At 41.6% G+C, this 22,560-nt stretch overlaps 1 protein-coding gene across 1 annotated transcript; it reads left to right on the forward strand.

Moving 5' to 3' along the window:
- The first annotated feature begins 292 nt into the window (after window positions 1–292).
- On the forward strand, window positions 293–22,234 carry LOC135085927 (transferrin-like). Its single transcript, XM_063980711.1, has 15 exons — window positions 293–652; window positions 10,954–11,062; window positions 11,599–11,726; window positions 12,351–12,502; window positions 13,307–13,451; window positions 14,370–14,521; window positions 15,040–15,182; window positions 15,694–15,822; window positions 16,312–16,440; window positions 16,972–17,036; window positions 17,777–17,915; window positions 18,825–19,037; window positions 20,197–20,394; window positions 20,984–21,378; window positions 21,734–22,234. The coding sequence occupies exons 1-15, from the start codon at window positions 565–567 to the stop codon at window positions 22,189–22,191; spliced, it is 2,643 nt and encodes an 880-aa protein (XP_063836781.1). The 5' UTR covers window positions 293–564; the 3' UTR covers window positions 22,192–22,234.
- Window positions 22,235–22,560: the final 326 nt, after the last annotated feature.

A 22,560-nucleotide genomic window follows, 5' to 3' on the forward strand; every position in this document is an offset into this window, starting at 1 on the left:
CGCAACAACCTATAATAGGTATGTAGAGACAACAGCTATGTTTCACGGACGCCGGTCATCAATTTCCTATTTATAACTACTTAAATATTTGATATTTCAGGAAATAAACTGGAAACCCCAGGCTTCGTTTTTAATGTTATCACTTGACTGAAATAAACTTATTCTAATAGTGAGTAAAGCTACTTCAAGGAAACCAATGCCAATGATATTTCAATAACTACACCTACGTCATTAATTTTAATAGGGCTCAAACCGCCAAAACGTTACACAACCAAATTAATGTCCAGCGAAACGAGTCGTATGCATCTTCAATATAATGTATATTGATGATCGCAACCTTTAAAACCGGTTGGGTAATATTATTAAGTTCGAAAAAACAAATGTTAAGGCTTACATCAAGTTTAGTGCGCGCCAGTGCCATACTTTTGCAAGACGTGGTCGAAGACTGCGGCTGTATAGTTATGATGCCATTACGCAAAAAATAGTTTAATAAAAAAAAGTGACGTTTAATTTCGCGGGAATAATTAGGTATTTTTATAGGGCATTTAATTAATTTTTTTCAAAATGCAAAAAGTGGCTGTGATTTTGTTTTTGTTTTCGTTTATAAATAATGCCCTGCTGCAAGGAACCGGGTCCGGTACGAATGGTAACCGTAAGTATTTTTTCCCAATTATTATTTTATTATAATAAGATAGGGTTTTATAATTAGAAAAATTAAAAATATTTACTAAAAAAATTAAGCAAAAAACGTTTTTATTCAAAAACCTTCATGAAATCTACGTATTTTTATATTTACCTCTACATAATTAGCTATTTTTAGTTTTTATACCATTTCGGCACTAATGCATTGATAATGATCAAGATAGGTACAAAATTGATACTAACTATAGAACATTTCCGCGCTTTTTATGCAACACGGACGTCATGTTTTTTGCACATTTCATTTTGTAGAATCAAGGTGGAAAAAACGAACGCACTATTCTTTATTTGAGGCCTTATGAAAAAAAATAAGAGTTTTATTTATCCATATTCCATACTATAATATTTTATGAAATGTTAATTGCGAAAGTTATTAATTTGTCTAGTTTTTACAATTTTTAGACTGAACCGATTTCGATGAAGTTCTTACTAGGTACTAGAAGGTTTGAGACCCCGGGAAAACCTAAGGTTGTTTAATTAATCCCGAAATCCAGGATTAGATCCCGAATTCTGATAGGATGTGCGATAGAATTTCTATGACAGACCGAAAATTCACGCGCGTGATCTCGCGGGAAAAAGCTACTTTTACCTATTTTTTTGACAAGCGGCATTAATTATTTCGTAAAATTCTAAGAAATCTGGAAAATCATTTCTGAATGTTGGTTTACCGCAATTTCAGAATAAACTTCCTCAACAAAGTGTTGATTCTTGAGTCACCGTTCTGTTGCAACTTTCCTGCTAAAGTACTTCACCTTGTATGGAAATTCCCATACGTAGGTTATAGACTGACTGAAATACTATGATTCTTTGTTCAGAATGTTGTTGAATTTTATCTTTAACGAGGAAGCTCTTGGTACGGTGCTCTTGGTCTGCATCTCACCGTGTTTGATGGACAGTGATGATCAGGCCGACTAGGTACCTACTTCTCCCGAAATTCTCAACCATAGAGGAACTGGCTATCTTACCTCCAACTGTCGGAACACAAAAATGCTGTTATCATGGTGTCATTTTGTTTTAAAGCTTTAAAGTCACTGGAAGGGGTCGCTACATTAATTTACCCTTGAGTTCCGGGCTCGATTCCCTGGTTCGACTCTGTTCTGGTTAGTTTAGTTAGTTTGAAAACGGTAGTAACTACCTAAGTAACCTTTTCCTGATATCGATTTCAAATTAAATAATTTGAATTTAATTTGAAATCTAATCTTTATGCATCATCAGTACCGTGGGAGTATTCAGAAAAAATCTAAAAAAATAAGACAAACGCGTATCGGACTACGCTCATTTTAGGGTTCCATCAAAGTATTTAGATGACAAACATCTTCCTCGTTTTTCGTACAAGGCTAGTAAAAACACTTTATTATTTTTTTCAACTTTGTAGTGGTCATGCTATTTAGCAACCAAAAGTACCTAATGACTAAACTGCGCTCTGACAGACTTCTTGGCGTTATGTTATGGATCATAACATAGTGAAACAACGGAACCCTAAACGTACATAATCCGGTCGCCCGACCTTGGGCACGACCGCGCAACCTCAGTCAGGGTTGCCAACTCTGGCCAAGCTTATTATGTTATCTGCTAAAGTATACTCCGCTCCAACAGACATTGGTATGATAGACTTAGACAGGTAATTACTTATTTAGTTAGCGATGTGCATTATTCTAACCGTAAGGCTGCTTTTCCACCAAAGCTACTGAGCTCTATTGAGAGGGATGGCTTGTCAGGCATCAATAGAATCTCTTATCTAAGTAGTCAGCTAATGCACTAAGCAGTCTAGTGGAGTCTGGATAGCAGACTGAGGTTTTTGTAAGATTTTAAGCAATGATGTTTGCGAAGGATGTTATTTGTGTGTGAAGAATGTGTGCTTAAGGGGTTAAGTAATTTTGGAATATCCTTCTTGGATGGAGGATGCCCTGTCATAATATGTAGCTGCTAAATATCTGCGTCTCTTTTAGCGCACTCTGTTCAGTGGTTTGAGCTGTCAGTATCGTTTGCCTTATAAATTAACAGTTTCACAATTTTGTCACTGACTATACTTTACCGCACACAATACAAAATGAATGAATAAAATTGTCTCCAGACCAATGACTCAGCGATCATTTGAAAGTAAAAAAGCTCTCAATTCAACGAAGCCTTTGTTTGTAGTTTGTACTACCTTATGAACTTGATAGATTGATGGATTTTGTAGTTGTACGTGTCTGTCGCACAATATTTATTACATCTATGACTAGAAGTTGCTTTATTATTGCAAACATACAGCCTACAAACATGGATCCAGTGTATAATTAGTCTAAATATTCTGGCCAGGGTGGTTTGTGTCGGCCAAATCCTCCACTTACTTTTGGTGATTGGAGAGGGTCATACTCCTACTACAGTGGAGACTAAATGACCTGGCGATGAAGAACTAAATAGACTCTTGGGAACCAAATACAAGTAGGTATTATTTACCAACATTTTTGAGACAAAATTAATTACTTCTTGCACCACCTAACTTTGACCGTAACTCTAGCGATAACCGGTGTTTTTTGTATGCAGTTTGACAGATTTTCAACGTTTGTTAAAGTTAAAGTAAGATGGTGCAACCCAGCCTTAGAAAATGTCTAAGAAGCTACCGTGTTTAGTTTGACGTGCCGTCGTCTGTAAAAAAGTGGCAACCCTAGCTATTTTTGAGGAGTACTAGTTTTGTTTGCCATTTTAAACACCACAAAAACTCAAACAGGTTTTAGATGTAATAGATCAGTAAAAACATGCCCAATTTACAATAATTGCAATCTATGACGGAAAACTATGGGATTTTAAAGTGATTTTGATCACAATAGTTCAGAAACAACTGTACGATCACTACAAAACTTGATCATTAAAATTTATAGTGACGTTTCTATGAGTAGTGGTTTTGTAATGAGATTTTAATTAGGTAACTTACTCATACAATGTTGTTAATGTGGTTGTTACGGTTCCAAAATAGAATTATTCAATGAAACCCAAAAAATAAAACATGATAATATTTTTAATAATGTAATAATATTGTTAAAATTACTACATAATATTATGATCAAGTACTATAACAACCCTAATATTAGAGTAAAGGCTGTGGTAAAGGTACCTAATTAAAAAAACCGAGTTAAATCACAGAAAAATATTTTATAAAAAAAACTTATCGAACCAGTCCCTACTAAAAGACCCAATTTTTCCCGCTAAAAATAAATGTCACTCTCGTCTTTTTTTTTCATGCAAATGCAATATTAGGCCTTGTAAAATGCTGGTTTTTATTCTAAAATTACCTACATTATGTACCTACTAAATGGATTTTTAAACCTAATATAGGTCTCTACATCTTTTGAGAAAATGCGCTACAGATTGAAATGCATTACGAATTACAATTTTACGGAATAGGTAATAAAAATAATCAGTAAGTAGCTGGCAATGTGTCGTCAAGTTACCAAGTAACTTAACCAAGGAAAATAGTAAATCAAATTTAATTAAGCTACGTTCCATTAATTTTTATATAGAGCTGTTGTGGAGTTGTTAAACGCACCATCATCTTACTTGCGAAGTATTTTTTATCCGCAACGAGGAAGCTCTTGGCCTGCATCTCACCTGATGGTAAGTGATGATCAGGCCGAAGATGGAAGCGAGCTTCACCCAGAATCCTCAACCACAGAGGAACTTGCTTTAGCCAGTTATTGTTGTTATGGCTAGAGATGGGTTATACTAGGTAAATTTGATACTAGGTGCACCTATTCCAAGTATTTATTAATACTTGATCCAAATACCTATTCCACCTAGTACGTAGTAATTTACCATACTTGACGCGACTAGTGCGGACTAATCCACGTATTATGACTTTAAAATACAATTTTCTTTGAAAAGATACAACCGTAGTATTAATAATGCAATTTGAAATTGAATAATAATGTTTTTGCTGGCTGTTGATTTATTGATATCCTCCCTTCATACTTCAACAGGCTATTCCTATCTCACACCTGCCTGCGCTCAAATTTGTTTGTCAGACAGAGACGGAGTGAATCTCTACGTTCGCACATAAGCTTAGCGAGAAATACGCGGTGCGCGTAATACACGACTACGGATTATGCAATAATAACCTCTATTACTTTGATGGTAGGGTCGGAAATCGTGTAATTTAAAAAATACTAGGTGGACGACTACGGATTATGCAATAATAACCTCTATTACTTTGATGGTAGGGTCGGAAATCGTGTAATTTAAAAAATACTAGGTGGATCAAGTATTTTAAAAATTGGAATAGGTGCCACTTAGTACTGTAAAATACCTAGTGTGTGGATCTGTTCTAGTAAATACGTCTCATCTCTAGTTATGGCGACAGACTTAGCTAAGATGGTGGCAGTTAGATAGTTTTTGGTGAATGCGTCTATGAAAATTAAATTGCGTTTAAACTGTTATTGATATTTTTATTTCACTCTTCCAACTCTTACATAATGCTGAGAGAGAGAGAGAGAGAGAGAGATATATATTAAGTCCGCCTATTGTATTAAACTGACCTAAATTGAACGGTTAGGCGGACTTCGAGCAAGCCCTACCTTTAAAACCAAACAGAAAAATCTGCCCTACTGGGAATCTAACCCCGGACCTCTGGGCCTGAAGCAGGTGGTCTTACTACTGGACCACAGAGGCGGTTGGCGTATCACCTAAGTAAAATAATTAAATTTTAATTTTTAGGTAATTTACTCGAATTTTTATCCCGTTATTATCAATTAACTTAATTAATAAATTAATTAATTTAATTATTACTTCATTAACTAAACAATCGTTTGAACCGAAACTTTGACTGATACGAGTCGAACTGGTTTTGCTTATCACTTATGTTGTTTTGTAATCAAATACATTTTTTCCTGTGGATGTCGTAAAAGGCAAATTGGAATAAAATACTTATGCAAACATTGTTTTTTTTAAGTAATTTGTCAATTAAAATAATCCTTCGTGGTAAGCTAAAATATCGCGGGAAGTGCCTGGATTCGGCAGCACAGTCGTTGTGGAAATGCTTGGGGGTATTGTCCAGCAGTGAACGTCATTTGGGTGCCACGAACGAACGAAGCTAAAATATTATGCTTGTGTGGGTTCACCATAAATTGTCCAGCTGCGCAGGGATCGAGCCCGCGTTAATCGAATCTGAAACGACATCCGATGGCAAAAAAAATAATATTGCAACAAAATTAAATTTTACAATTACTTAGTTGGGGAAATTCTCTCTTTCCCCCTTATTAATAAAAAGTTACACCTAGGATGAACCCTCGATTGAAATGACATTTCCATACTAAAATGACAATTTAAGCCAGAGTTCAAAAGTAGGGTTATACCCATGAAGCTACAGATAAAAATGGAGGCCACACTCCGAATACCTACTTGAAGCACAAATTAAGTATCACTATCTCGCTCTCTGTGGGCAGACTCGCTCTTTCTAAATAAACAAAAAATATAAAATTGCTCAAATTCAATGAAACCAATGTAAAATCTTTATTTCTTGACATAGGTATCATTAAAAATGATAAGTGTAATTACTGGTAAAACGTTTTAGGAAGAAATTACTGTAAAAAATGTGAAAAATGTTTACAATGATCCAATGTCGGAAATCACGAAATAAACACTTACGCGTGGAATCTTATGTCACTTCTAGGACACCACGTACTACCGCAACCACGCACTACAAAATTTTGCACCAATTCTTGTGATAAAACAATGATTATTTCCTGTAAACAATCTCAAACGAAATTAACTGCTTAATAAACAAAATAGTAAACAACCGCCATGATGGGCCGGATTGGGCCGATGTTGCCACATGGTACCAAATACCCAGGAATTGGGATTGTAATTCCCTGATTCGCCAACACATTAAGCCTAAATGGCCGACAATTTTGTGATTTTTTATTTAACTAGGAAATCTTAGTTTCAAATATTAATTATTTATTTGTTTAACTTCTGATTTGGTTAGTGAATTGGCTATTTCGAAGAATTTACAAGGAGATTTAAATCAGAAGATAGCAATACTACAGTTCACACTAAAAAGAGAGGTAGGGCCGCAGAGAGCGAGATAGATATAAGTAGGTATTTGACTCAAGTTTTTGTTCCAACTCTGCCCTCCATTTTTATCTTTAGCTTCATGGTTATACCGTTGGGCTATATTTGCTCAGTTTAATAGTATAAAGTAGGTACACTACTTTAGTTTTCATGGTATTTATTAATTAATTATCCTTTAATTACGCACTGGGATTTTATGCATAAGATCTATTTATGCAATTTGACTGAACAATATGCTATGTCTGAGGTTTTCCGCCAAGTAACCTTGGTTAAATTGTCTCTAAGGTAACGTTAAGTTATAAATACATACATCACAATATACATTGTATTCATATACTTATTTGATCAAATATTTATTTGGTGGAACAAATAGATGATCCAATCAGGTCATTTACTTTCCACTGCAAGAGAACGACCCTCTCTAATTTACCAGAGCCAAATGAAGTTTGGCTTACTTACACTCCCCACGCTGGCCAGACGGGTTGGGGAGGCCTTATTCGCATATAATTTATCCATTAATGGCCTTTTATGGATCCACGGGAACTCCTCCTATATTCTTCTGATTAAATTCGTTGCGGGTTCCAAGACAGCTATCCTCGGGACTACTTACTCAACCTTCACTGGTTGGATTTCATGGGAGGCCAAGCCGTAGATCCTGGCTACACAGGAGTTGCAGTGGTGGGAAAATGTGGTGGAACCCACGCGGGAAAAGTAGTGATTACTAGAGAGAGAGAGATGCTAACTATATCTATTGTGCAAAAAGTAACAACGTATTCATAAATTTTCATCATTTTAACCGTAGGACGTTCACTGCTGAACATAGGCCTCCGGATTTCCATAATGATCGGTTGGTGGCGGCCTGCATCCAGCGCCCTCCCGCTACCTTTATGAAGTTGTCCACCACCACCTTGTGGGTGGACGTCCTACGCTGTGTTTTCCGGTACGCGGCCTCCACTCCAGAACCTTGCTGCCCCATCGGCTGTCAGTTCTGCGTAGTTAATATTATTATGTGCCCTGCCCATTGCCACTTCAGCTTGCTAACTCGGTGATCCGTAGGGCTATGTCAGCGACTTTGATAATTAATTTTATTAACTGTAAAGTATTTTAGTTTCACATCAGGCTGATTTGAGCCTGTCCAACTTTATTAACGTTAGTGTAAAAATATGTTCAATAAAATAACATAACTAGGTATTATTCTGTTTAAAATATTATAACTTCACGGAAAATTAATAAGTATGTATGTTTATTGCCTCGTTCTGGTTGTCCTCAATATATCAATATTGGTTCTTATGATTTACCAGGTTTTCCTCGTAGTAGCTACCTAAGAAATCTATTATTGTTCTGCAATTATCATACCTCATAAGTATATTATTATCATCATCCTCAAATTAGTAACTAAGTAGCTGTACCCGTGATGCATGAAAATAGTTTGAATATTTTTCGTTTTTGAAACATTTTTATTTATTGATTCGCCCCTATTGGCTGTAGGGTGATGTTAAATAGTCTCAAGCCTTCCTCGATAAATGGGCTATCCAACACAAAATATTTTTTTCAAATCGAACCAGTACTTAGTTAGTTCCTATGATTAGCGCGTACCTATAGTTAAATAAAAGTAACAAACAAATTCTTCAGCTTTAATTTTGGCATATTTTTCCTCGATTTTGAGGTGGTTTGTGTTTTCTTGCATTCGGCACCTCGTACCTACCTACGTAATGGATTTTCCAAATGGGTGCTACTAACCACTCAAAAGTAAAAGGACTTGCGTCATACATACGGTCCGAGGATTCCCAATGACGTCACTCATCTTTTTTTTTCATTACGACACCGTGGGTTACAAAAAACAGGTCCATTTGTGTGCATTTGTTGAACAAACAAAAGTTTTTGAAAATAAAATAAAAACTGTCAACCATAGCATGTCACTTTCCCGCCAAAAAGACGCAGCCATGTCAAAAAGGCGGGAAAATCGCGGAGCCGAGCGCTGCCGATGAATTCCGAAACAAACCGAGGTCGACCGGTAGGTCGTCTCGGTGTCTCGGTCGGATCTTGAATAAAGTTTTTGGGTAATAATTTTGCGCAATGACATTCATAAAATAATAATGAGAATCGGGCCCCACTTCTTTATTTGATTGTTGTAAACTACTTTTTGCCCTCGGCGTCGCCCGTGTGAATTTCCGTCAGTTATGGCCATATATTTTGAAGATCGCATGAAAATTCGTTCACTACCTAAATAAATATTTTTTCTTTCTGTCTTTCCTTCAATATTTTTCGAGTCAAATGAGTTGCAGCTCCTCTGTTCTTTGATTTTGACTTTAATTTTAGGTGCATTTTATGCTGATTAAAGTTGGTTTAAATATGTTTGAAAAGGAAAAAGATTTTAGGTCAAGACCGCCATACGTGGGCGCACTATTTGTTGATGCCAAACAAACAATAGAGAAACAAATTAGTGCTATTAAAAACAAAATGAGTCATATTTATTATAACTTTTGAAAGGAATGGTGACCTTTAGAGTTCATGGATACAAAATTAACGTAAAATGTACGAATGTTTCGCTCGCTGATTTCTGGAAAAATGCATCAGTATGAGCCTTGTTAATTAATTAAGGCATAATTAGTGATGTTTAATTATAATTTTATTAACTGCATCCTGCTGCGAATAACTTTACTTTCATCATCATTATCATCACTGGTCATTTTAAGCCCAGTTTCTGGAATGAGATTTGTAACTTAAGCGGGCTTTTCTATCTACTCAGGGGTGAAAATGATTAATAAATTCATAGTTGATTATAAGATGAGCACACCCAAGCCTAAAATCTCAATTCAGAAAGAAACCAGTCAAACCAGGTCTTAGTTTTCATGGCAGGAGCATGGCCCTCTCTTTACCAGAGGCAAAAGCATTTGGCCTACACAGACACTCCCCACCTCAGATCATAGAAGGGAATGATCTGTTTTCATTTATATACAGTGTGAGTCACGTTAAAGTGTACATATGAAAATAGATGAAACTAGATCTATTTTTATCGACAAAAAAGAGGTCAAAAAATTTTTGAGATTTTTTTTAATTTTTTATAGAATTTTTTTTCTTCCAATTACTTATTGTAAAGAAAACGTAATAACTTTTAAACTAAGCGGTAGATCCTGATAAAATAAAAACAGTAATAATGCTAAATAACAGGCGATACTAAAAAAATACATAAAATACACAAAAAAGGACAACAAATAATAAAAAATGATACTTTTTGAAAAAAATCTGCTTTAAAATTCGTGTTTTTTTGGTTATTTAATAAATTTCTCCAAAAAATGCCCCTATAACCGGTTGTTTTTATTACTTTGTACTATTCTCTATCGTATTACCTTTGTAAAACCAAAAATCGCATGTCTCTATCCCTATCACAACGTTTGCAATGATCGTTTGAACTAAGCCTCTCCGGGCGCGCCATTCAAAGTTTCGTTATCAACGAAACTGAAAATGGCTCTAGATTTGTAATTTTGATAAAGACAAGTTAGATTTCATATAAAAACAAAAGATTTCGAAGTAAAATAAGCATTTTAGTTAAAATTAAAATTGTCTCTACCTGTAGCGGAGAATAATGTTGTGGCAGGCCTTTGTTCAAACGTTCATAGCAAATGTTGTGATAGGGATAGAGACATGCGATTTTTGGTTTTACAAAGATAATACGATAGAGAATAATAAAAAGTAATAAAAACCACCTGTTATAGGGGCATTTTTTGGAGAAATTTATAAAATAACCAAAAAAACACGAATTTTAAAGCAGATTTTTTTCAAAAAGTATCATTTTTTATTATTTTTTGGCATTTTTTGTGTATTTTATGTATTTTTTTAGTATCGCCTGTTATTTAGCATTATTATTGTTTTTATTTTATCAGGATATACCGCTTAGTTTAAAAGTTATTACGTTTTCTTTACAATAAGTAATTGGAAAAAAAAAAATTCTATAAAAAATTAAAAAAAAATCTCAAAAATTTTTTGACCTCTTTTTTGTCGATAAAAATAGGTCTAGTTTCATCTATTTTCATATGTACACTTTAACGTGACTCACACTGTATTTACCCCTTATTTGATCATTTATTTACCCCTTAGTCGCCTATTACGACGACATCCACGAGAAGAGTCTACTAAGCCAGAACCATACGGCTTCAATCCAACATTATAATATAAAAATGGTTTAACACTGTCTTTTTGTTCCAGTACGGCTGTGCGTGGTGGAAGGCCGAGGGTCGTACAAGAGGACGTTGAAAAACTGTCCCGTACTGGACAAGGAGTCGTCTGGCGTCGAGTGCGTGCTGGGGACTGACCGGTGAGACCTTTGACACTAGTTTGACAAACTGGGGTTCATGAACCTCTAAGGGTTCGCCAGTTACATTAAAAAGGACAGATTTGCGTCACTTTTTTAACTACAACAAGGAAGCTCTTGGCATGCATCTCTTTAACTGATGAAAGACTCTTGAACTTTAATGGAAAGAGATGATCTAGCCGAAGGTGTAAGCAAGCTTCACCCGAAATTATATGTAATTATTCCACGTTATTAAAATTTCTTAGCATTTAGAGTCCCTTCTAGCCGGCAAGCGAAAGGTCTGAAAGCCAATTTAGTCCCGAGAAGTAGGTATCTGTCATTGGACCCGCAACGAAATTAATTCTCTCAGTCTGTTGTTGTGTTGTCTTCTTTTCAAATTTAAAGCTAATATAAATAAAGATGGCCACCACGTTTTCTTTGAAACTATGTAGGTAATAATTGCGGTGAACCGCAGCCTCTAGCCTCAGTGTCGCCTGCGGTTGCAGTCTGCAGCCCATCTTGGACGTATACCTTTAATTGGAATATCTGGTGTGTTCCAGCCTGGACTGTCTTCGTCGCATCAACAAAGGCACCGTCGACTTCGGCGCCTTCAGCCCTGAGGACCTCATCGCGGCGCAGTGGGCAGGCGTCGACGTGCTGGTCACTAACGAGCTGCGGTATCGATCCAGTAAGACAATCTTCATCATTTCAGCCATAGGCAGTGGCGTAACTATAGGATGGCAGGGCTGGCAAAATGCCACGGACCCCCGGCCTGAGGGGGCTCCGGCCCAAGAGGCTGATCGTCCGTTCCCTCCTCACGTTGCTTTAGGGCGCGATGGCCCCGGGGCACCCCTGAAAATAACCCTAGATACGCCAAGGGCCATAGGGCCCAGAATTTGCCACGGGCCAAAGGACATCCACTGCTGAATAAAGGCTTCCCCAATGATTTCTAAAGACCGGTCCTGTACTGCCCTCATTCAGGTACTTCCCGCGACCTTTACCAGATCGTCGGTCCATCTAGTGGGGGGGCTACCCACACGTCTTGCGGCCCGTGGTCGCCACTCGAGAACTTTTCTGCCCCAGCGGTCATCAGCTCTACGAACAATGTGCCTCGCCCACTGCCACTTGATTTTAACAATTCTGCGGGCTATGTCGGTCACTTTGGTTTTCCTGCAGATCTCCGCATACAGCTATTCTTCGGATACAGGATACAGGCATATATCTGCGGCAGAATCTGATATCTTTGTGATTTTTCGTGCATTAGACCTTTTTTTGTGCTATACCTCATCACGATGTCTTCTCCTTCTCACAGAGCCCTTCGAACGTTCGGTGGTGGCTGTGGTCAACCGCCGGATTCTGTCTGACGAGCCCATGCCTGTCCGAGCCCTCCTGAAGAACAGGACCCTATGCCACCCTGGATCTGGTGTGGACGATCTGAGGCCGCTTAGTTTCACTCTTTCTGCGGTAAGTGGTCATAAACTAGGACTACTAGGAGCCACCGTAAACGGGTAGCCTGAAACCTGGTTTCCAACAAAGCGAAGAGGAGTGGAGACGAAAGGAGGTGATGAAAGTAGCTTTCGGTTGTGTGAGGCACGTGGAAAAAGCACCGGAAAACGGCGCGTGAGAGAGCCGGTGGAAACTAGCCCTGAATGAAATCGTCATCATTATCAGGGGGCTTAGTGTGAGTTTACATCAAATGTCGTCACTAGTAAGTGCGTAAAAAAATGACATTAAAGGTATGACGGATTGTACAGCGCCCCTAGCGGAGACGTTTATCAAGAAAAAAATTTCTAACGCGCTCACTAGTGAGGACGTTTGATATAAACTCACACTCGGCCCACTGAGCGCGTGAGAGAGAAGTGTATATCCAAAACCTCTGTGTAATCCAAAGCCTTTGATAAAAAAATTAGAATGGGCGTACTTCTGTAATAGAGACTGAACCACTTGATGATTATGATGATGCAGGTCTACTAGCATATTTTGTGTCAGCGAAATATCGAGGAATGATTTCTGCAGTGGAGACTGAACCACTTGCTGATGATGCAGGTCTATTAGCAAATTTTGTGTCAGCGAAATATCGATTAATGATGATGAGGGAAGGGAACGATTGGTTGGAAAGGTCTACTCCATCAGTAGACCGCTGCCAATCGGCCAATCTGGAAATCATTGGGGGAAGCCTATGTTCAGCAGTGGACGTCCTGTGGCTGAGATATGATGAAGAGACATTACATTACCGATTCCTCATCAAATATTTGTTATTTCTTCCAGTATTTGGAGTTCCAAGTGCTTTCCCGGGACTGCCTTGACGACCTGTCGCTAGCTGAGAACCGGGTCAAGGCCTTGGCCGACTTCTTCGGAAGCTCCTGCAAGGCTGGGGCCTGGGTGGTGGACAAGAACAGAGACGCACAGCTTAGTGAGTATCATACTTACCTACTACTCTTATGACTCAACAACCCTAAGGCACGGTTTCCACCAAGCGGAGACCGTGGCGGAGAAGTGTCGAGCGGACGAATTTTTCTAGAGAATTTGACAGCGGCGGTGGCGTGGCGTGGAGAGGAGAAGTGGAAATAATGAAAGCTCACGAAGATCTGACTGCGTACTTGCGTACAACATAATATTAAAAATGTTTGACGTTAAAAGTTGCATCTCTAAAAAGTCTATTTGCCACAGGTGGAAACCGAACATACAACCCTTTTGCTTACTGTGGCGACTGCTCTGACCTCTGAGTTCTGAACTAGTTTGATAACTCAGAGGTCAGAGTGAAAATACCCCGATGATGATGATCATAAGCCAGGTCTTCAGTGTGTGTTTTGCTATACACAATCAACAACGGCTCAAAAACTGAACTCCGACAAACGTTACTTCGACATTACGTTACTCCGACACTACTGAATATCGACATGACTTTACTTCGACACTACACTACTTAGACAAAGGCGAATATCCTGTGTCGGAGTAGTGCAGTGTCGAAGTAAAGTCATGTCGATATTCAGAAATGTCGGAGTAACGTAATGTCGAAGGAACGTTTGTCGGAGTTCAGTTTTTGAGCCCAATCAACGGCTCAAAAACTGAACTCCGACAAACGTTACTTCGACATTACGTAACTCCGACACTACTGAATATCGACATGACTTTACTTCGACACTACACTACTTAGACAAAGGCGAATATCCTGTGTCGGAGTAGTGCAGTGTCGAAGTAAAGTCATGTCGATATTCAGAAATGTCGGAGTAACGTAATGTCGAATGTTGACATGTTTATTGATTGTGTAGAGCAAAACACGCGCTGGAGACCCGGCTTTAGCAGTCTCACACCTTCCATACCATTCCAGAACGCAAGTACTCCTCGCTATGCGCCGCATGCGGCTCCTCCTCGTGCAGTGCCAACGACCCTTACTGGGGCAGCTCGGGCGCGCTCGCCTGCCTTGCGGAGGTGGGGGACGTGGCGTGGGGCGAGCTGGTCGACGTCCAGGCTTACTTCGGGGTAAGGCTATGTAAAAAAGTCCATTTAATTCCATTTCCTTGCATTTCCTTGCATTCCATTCCATTTCATTTCATTTCATTATTTTTCATTCCACTTCATTCCACTTCATTCCACTTCATTCCACTTCATTCCACTTCATTCCACTTCATTCCACTTCATTCCACTTCATTCCACTTCATTCCACTTCATTACACACATATGCGAAAACATGTAAATGGTGTATAGTTTCTTAAGCAGTGGTTAATCTATTATTGTTTCACTGTATGTTTTCCAAACAAAATAAAATAAAATATAAAATATTCCACTTCATTCCACTTCATTCCATTAATCAAAATCAAAAATATTTATTCAGTTTAGACCACAAGTGGCACTTATGTATTATTTCATTGTATTAAATTCCATTTCATTCCATTCCATTCAATTTCATTCCATTTCGATGAATAGCGATGCTTCATCGATCGAACGCAGCCGTCCCAATAAAAGAAATCACCCTTTATCAATTCAATTTTCCTCCCCAGCTATCGGAGCCGCGCGGCAAGTCGCTGCGCCCTCCAGCGGAGAAATACGCGTACCTCTGCCGCGACGGCTCGCACCAGCCGCTGGAGACGCCGGAGCCTTGCGTGTGGCTGCAGCGGCCGTGGCCCGTCATCGTGGCCAAGAGGTAACACTACAACTACCCTGTAGTCTTCTAGACTGGAGCCGGTCTCCTAGATGAGCGACGGAACGCGTCATGAAGCGAGACGACGCGAAGTGACGCTATGCGATCTTCTCTACAGTCTAGATAGAACGAGAGAGGAGCGAACAGCGCCATATTTGGAATCGGTAAGATTTGCTAGGTGAGCGAAGGAACGCGACGTAGAGCGACGCAACACAAAGCGACACGACGCGACGCTGCGCTATGCGACATAATGCGACCGATACCTTACGTGACTGACATAGGTACCTACTATGTCCTACGCGACTACGTAGGTCACTATTATTTACAGCTACCTACATGATATTTTCGCGTCGGGTCGCGTTGCTTCGCGACTGTCTAATATCGGAGGCAAATGGAGTATTTGGTCTGCTGTCTCTCTCTCTATCTCTCCCTCTGCGCTGATTAAAAGTGTTGGGAAGGCGGCAAGCTCTCCTCCTCCATTGGAAGAATTGAATTGAATGATCCTCAACCACAGAGGCAAGTCGCTGCGCCCTCCAGCGGAGAAATACGCGTACCTCTGCCGCGACGGCTCGCACCAGCCGCTGGAGACGCCGGAGCCTTGCGTGTGGCTGCAGCGGCCGTGGCCCGTCATCGTGGCCAAGAGGTAACACTACAACTACCCTGTAGTCTTCTAGACTGGAGCCGGTCTCCTAGATGAGCGACGGAACGCGTCATGAAGCGAGACGACGCGATGTTCTCTACAGTCTAGATAGAACGAGAGAGGAGCGAACAGCGCCATATTTGGAATCTTACCCGGGTTGCTAGGTGAGCGAAGGAACGCGACGTAGAGCGACGCAACACAAAGCGACACGACGCGACGCTGGGCTATGCGACATAATGCGACCGATACCTTACGTGACTGACATACTATGTCCTACGCGACTACGTAGGTCACTATTATTTACAGCTACCTACATGATATTTTCGCGTCGGGTCGCGTTGCTTCGCGACTGTCTAATATCGGAGGCAAATGGAGTATTTGGTCTGCTGTCTCTCTCTCTCTCTCTCCCTCTGCGCTGATTAAAAGTGTTGGGAAGGCGGCAAGCTCTCCTCCTCCATTGGAAGAATTGAATTGAATGATCCTCAACCACAGAGGCAAGTCGCTGCGTCCTCCAGCGGAGAAATACGCGTACCTCTGCCGCGACGGCTCGCACCAGCCGCTGGAGACGCCGGAGCCTTGCGTGTGGCTGCAGCGGCCGTGGCCCGTCATCGTGGCCAAGAGGTAACCTTACACAACCCCCCAGTCTCTTAGAACAAGACAGGAAACGAGATAGGAGGGAAAGACGCCATTTTTATTCATCATCAGGTCATTTACTACTGTCAAAGGGTAACTTTTAACCACAGGGAAACATTTTACCTCCTGATGGAAGGCGATAACAGACCATAAAACTATTGGTCACTTTTTACTAACCACAGCCTTTGATGCCCTGTAGAGCTAGACAAATACGGCTTGCGAGCCTCCAGGGGTTTGCCAATTACTACAGAGTCATCATCGTCAGGTCACTTAGCCTCCACTGCAGCAGCACGAACCTCTCGAATATCAAAGGCAAATGGACTATTTGGCCTGCTGTCTCTCTCTCACTTTCTCTCTCTCTATCTCTCTCTCTCTCTCGCACTCTCTCTCTAAGCTGACTAGAAGAGTTGAGAAGGTAAGCTCTCCTCCTCCTCCAACCACAAAGGCCCTCATCTCACCAAGTCGCTGCGCCCTCCAGCGGAAAAATACGCGTACCTCTGCCGCGACGGCTCTCACCAGCCGCTGGAAACGCCGGAGCCTTGCGTGTGGCTGCAGCGGCCGTGGCCCGTCATCGTGGCCAAGAGGTAACCTTACACAACCCTCCAGTCAGTAGCGGCGTAAGGGGGGGGCGGTGGGGGCGGTCCGCCCCGGGTGCCAAGCATCAGGGGGTGACAACAGTCGCGCAGATTAGTACTCACTGGCGCATCTGCATGATACGGACGGTCATGATTTGTCATGATAGGTATCATAAATAGCTCATTCGTACTATCATCTTCCATCTTCGAATCGGTTACCCCAAAATCCTGGGGGACACCAGACCATGGATTTATGACGGGGGGGTGATCCGCCCCGGGTGCCAACCCATGCTACGCCGCCACTGCCTCCAGTCTCATAGAACAAGACAGGAAACGAGATAGGAGCGAAAGACGCCATTTTTATTCATCATCAGGTCATTTACTACTGTACTGCCAAAAGGTAACTTAACCACAGGGAAACATCTTACCTCTTGATGGAAGGCGATAACAGACCATAAACTATTGGTCACTTTTTACTAACCACAGCCTTTGATGCACTGTAGAGCTAGACAAATACGGCTTGCGAGCCTCCAGGGGTTTGCCAATTACTACAGAGTCATCATCGTCAGGTCACTTAGCCTCCACTGCAGCAGCACGAACCTCTCTAATATCAAAGGCAAATGGACTATTTGGCCTGCTGTCTCTCTCTCACTTTCTCTCTCTCTATCTCTCTCTCTCTCACTCTCTCTCTCTCTAAGCTGACTAGAAGAGTTGAGAAGGTAAGCTCTCCTCCTCCTCCAACCACAAAGGCCCTCACCTCACCAAGTCGCTGCGCCCTCCAGCGGAAAAATACGCGTACCTCTGCCGCGACGGCTCTCACCAGCCGCTGGAAACGCCGGAGCCTTGCGTGTGGCTGCAGCGGCCGTGGCCCGTCATCGTGGCCAAGAGGTAACACTACAACTACCCTACAGATTGGAGAGCAAAAGGCGCCATATTTGGAATCCTTTCATCATCAGAATGGTCACTGTAGGAGTCTTCGTCGCCAAGAGGAAACATTACACTACCCTGCAGTCTTCCAGACTCGACCCATTGTCCTAGATGAGCGACGGAACACGACATACACGACGCGATGCGATACGACATAATAACTGCAGCAACCCTGACCCGTCATCGTCACCAAGAGGTAACACAGTCATCATCATCGTCATTTCAGCCATAGGACGTCCACTGATAAACAAAAACTTCCCCTCATAAAGGTAGCAAGAAGGCGCTGAATGCAGGTCGCTTCCAACTGGGCGATGTGGAAATTGAAACGACCTTTTAAAAAAAACTACCCTGAAGTCTTGTACAACGAAATACCTGGTTTCTAAAGCCGCGTGGAATCTACTTCATTAGGTCATTTAGTCTCCACTAAAGAAGTCCCCCTTCTCTCAGGTAAGCTCGGCTCGCACCAGCGATGATCAGACCTAATAAACTACAGGTCACTTTTATCACAGGTTAATGCACAACCTTTGATGCACTGAAGAGTTAGAAAAATAGATCTTAAAAGCCTCCAGAAAAATAAATTGCTGCAAGGTCATCATCACAATATAGTCTCCACTGCAGCAGCACGACCCTCTCTATTTTACCAGAGATATTGGAGCATTTATCTGGCCGTACAATCACAGGTACAATCTTTAAAATCCATAAGGGTGGGACAGTAAGCACGGCTCTTACCAGCCACTGGGGACCCTGTAGAACTGCAGGTAGAACGAGATAGTAGTGACAGACGCCATATTTGCAATCTCATGTACTGTGTAGCCTTAAAAGTGATGAAAAAATATTGTGTTTTGCACTCACCGCTTTTTATTTCTGCAGTCGAGCATCAGAAGCAGTAGCCAACCTGGCGCTCTCTCTCCACAACAACAACGTCACCGTCGACCCGCACTGGCGCGGAGCCCTGGCGGCTCTACTGGAGATCCGCTCGGCACAGCCGGAGCCTCTGCAGCCTCCGGTCACACCAGCCGACTACCTGGCCAAGGCTAGAGGGTTCAGAGAGGCTTATAGCCAGACTGGATGCGTCCCGCCTAGGTAAGACTTGGTTAAATACTTCTTCGTTTCTAGAATACTTGTATCTTTCACTCCTATAGCTGCCGTCAGAACTGCCTGCTACAATGGACAAGAATCTTTGAAGATCTAGATATTCGAAGAAGAAGAAGGCTGGAAGGAGGCTTGTAGCCAGACACACCCGTCCCTCCTAGGTAAGACTTTTCGTTTTGACAAAGACTTCTACCACCCCTATAACTAGGGCTAGAGGATCTATAAATGGTGTCACATGATGACCATCTGGTCAGGGCTAAGGGCTCCAGAGGCGTACTTATAGTCAGACTGGGCAATTCCTGTCTAGGTAAGACTCTTCTGTTTCTAAAACTAGAGCAGCTATTGTCTAGTGCTGTATCAACACATTAACGACGTCACCGTCGACCCGCACTGGCGCGGAGCCCTAGCGGCTCTGCTGGAGATCCGGTCAGCACAGCCGGAGCCCCTGCAGCCCCCGGTCACGCTGGCTGACTACCTGGCCAAGGCGAGAGGGTTTAGAGAGGCTTATAGCCAGACTGGATGCGTCCCGCCTAGGTAAGACCTTTTCTGAAGACATAATCTTCTACTTACTTTTCTAAAGTCACCAAACAGATTTGCTGATACCTGATCAGGGGTCAAAGGTACCTGTAGCAAGACTGGGTTGAAACACCCCGCTTGTGTAAGATTTTTTCTACCAAATTCGTTTGCCGACAACCTGGCTAAAGCGAGAGGGTTTAAGGAAAAGTAATCCAGACTGGGTGTGATCCCGCCTAGGTAAAAGGTCTTCTAGGCTTCAAATTCCAAATATTTTCCTCTATAGCCGCCATCATACCTAGCTCTTTTGATGATACCTTATTTAAGTAGTGATCAAAACTTCAAGAAAATATTGGTACAGCAAGACTGGATGTGTCCCGCCTAGGATAACATCTATGGAAGTATCATCCCCCTAAAGCTGCCGGTCTCATCTATCTGACTCGCACTTGCCCGGTTTCAATCTCCTTCCAGCACAAGCAAATTATTTGCTTAAAAGATCCTAATTACTAAGTTTATTGGTCCGACGGAGGATATGGCTAAAATGAATAGGACGTGTAAAAGTGCTCTTTCACAGAAAACTTTATTGAAAGTAAATTAATTTTAATTAATTAATTAATTAAACAAATTTTCCTTCCAGGCACATAACCTTTTGCACGACCTCCAACTTGGAGCGCAACAAATGCGAGTGGCTGAGCGAAGCGGGTGCTGTGTACGGAGTGGCGCCCTCTATCCAGTGCGCGATCGCCAACAGCACTAGCGAATGTATGAAGGCGGTGGCCAACGGCGACGCTCATATCGTGGCTGCGGATAGCAACTGGCTGATGAAGGCTGAGAGGTAGGTTATGGATAATGTTAAGTTGTTGTGTGTGTGGGCAGGGCACATAGTACGCTGAATTGACGGCCGATGGGGCAGCAAGGTTCTGGAGTGGAGGCCGCGTACCGGAAAACGCAGCGTGGGACGTCCACCCACAAGGTGGACCGACGACATCATAAAGGTAGCAGGAAGGCGCTGAACGCAGGCCGCTACCAACCGGGCAACATGGAAAGCATTGGGGGAGCTATGTAAGCCATAGAACGTCCATAGGCCTCAGGCCTATGGACGTCCTATGGCTGAGATGATGATGATGACGATGAAGATGATTGTTGGGTTCCGGCAGTTAAGTAAAGATAGCCAGTTTTTCTATTCCGATAGAGTAAGATAGCGGGGTGAGACTCGCTGGAGACTTTTTGGCGGGAAAGTGAAGCATAATGTTTGATAGTTCTCTTTCTTCTGTTTTCTACTCTTCTAGCGACATCGACATGGATTTAAAGGCCATGCAACATTTCTCCTTCTTTTTTTTGTGCTATGGCTGAAACGAAGATATTTCGTCTAGTTTAGGATCTTTGGTCGTAAAATATATTAAACTAAACAATTATTTTTACAGAGACTACAACTTAACAGCTGTTCTACACGAAGCCACGCCAATAGTAGACAAAACCCACACTGTTGTTGCGAACGTGCTTACCGATTCACACATCAACAAAATGGCCGATTTGCGCGGGAAACGAGTCGCTTTTCCCGAATACGATGGCGTCGCCTGGCATTCCGTTCTACGCTACTTGAAAAACAAAGAAGAATTGTCTTGCGGCGATTTCAAAGGGTATTTCAAAGAAATCTGCGCTCCAGGAGTGAGCCAGAGCGTTATTGAGCAAGCCAAAGTCTTCACTACGACCTGCTACGAAGAGGGATTGAGTGGGGAAATGCAGGCGCTGAAAGCACTCGTTGAGGGAAAGACCGACGTTGCTTTTATAAGCATGGAGACTTACAAAACGTATAGAGGTTAGTAAAAATATTAAGCAGACTTTCCTTCATAGTAATAACAATTTTGACTTTTTAAAAAGTTCTGGGCGCTGAAAATAATTAATAGATTTCTTGTCTCCCTATAATAGCCTAGGCACAGTCCACCGACTTTTAGTTAGCCGATAGTTGGGCCCGATTTCAATTTGCATGAAGAATGAGCCGATACCTAATCGGTTTAATGTGCGCACTTTCATACATCTCCTATGAGCCCGACCCAACTATCGGCCAACTAAAAGTCGGTGGTCTGCGACTAGGCTAAAAGTTTGAGTTGCTTTCGACACAGACAAGTGCTGCTAAGTATTGTCCTGTTTAAAATGTGTTTTTTCGTTTCCAGCCAAGCTGATCTCACAACCATGGGCAAGCGAACCTCTACAGCTCAATCCAGTGTGTCCAGAAGACAACCCAAAATACTGCTTCATCAGCTGGGCCAACATTGGCCACATATACGCCTCAAAGAACATTTCAACCATGCGCCACCAAGAAATCGTCAACGTATTCACCAAGCTGGACCAACTGTTTGGCAAACAGTATCCATTCCATAACTCCATCTTCTCTATGTATGGCCCATTCAATCATCAACCAGATGTCTTATTCCACAACAGTACGAAGAATTTAATCACCGATGATAGTTTAAAGTCACAACCCTACAGCCGGATTCCGTTGAATTTCGAACGCAGCCTGTCAAACTCAACTGACAGCTGTCAAGCGGAGGAAATTGCTAATTTGAGCGCGAAAATTCAACCGGGATTACTGGTGATGATGGTCTCTCTAGTCGTTTATTTAATAAGTTAAAAGTCAATACCAATATTTTGTAAGATTAAAATAATAACTCGTTTGACTGTTGTTTTATTTTCATGCCAGTTAGGGAATAGGTCTCCACGCACGCAATCAATTAAAAAACAACTAGAACACCCAGGTGAAATATTATAATCAACGACATAGAAATCATCAAGAAATAAACTTCTTTTAAATGTGGTTTCGTTGCCCTTGCCGAAGCTGTGAAGGTGTGGTCGAGTCATGAATTCATGATACGAGGAATGCGGGTTCGATTCCCGCTCACTCGTGCATATTTAGCTTACCACGAGGGGTTAACGGGATTTAAAAAAGTTAATTTCGAAGTCGACTGATATGAGCCATAACCCTCCTTCTGGAGCAATCGGG

This window comes from Ostrinia nubilalis, chromosome 30, assembly GCF_963855985.1.
Source record: "Ostrinia nubilalis chromosome 30, ilOstNubi1.1, whole genome shotgun sequence".
In the NCBI taxonomy this organism is placed as follows: domain Eukaryota; kingdom Metazoa; phylum Arthropoda; class Insecta; order Lepidoptera; family Crambidae; genus Ostrinia; species Ostrinia nubilalis.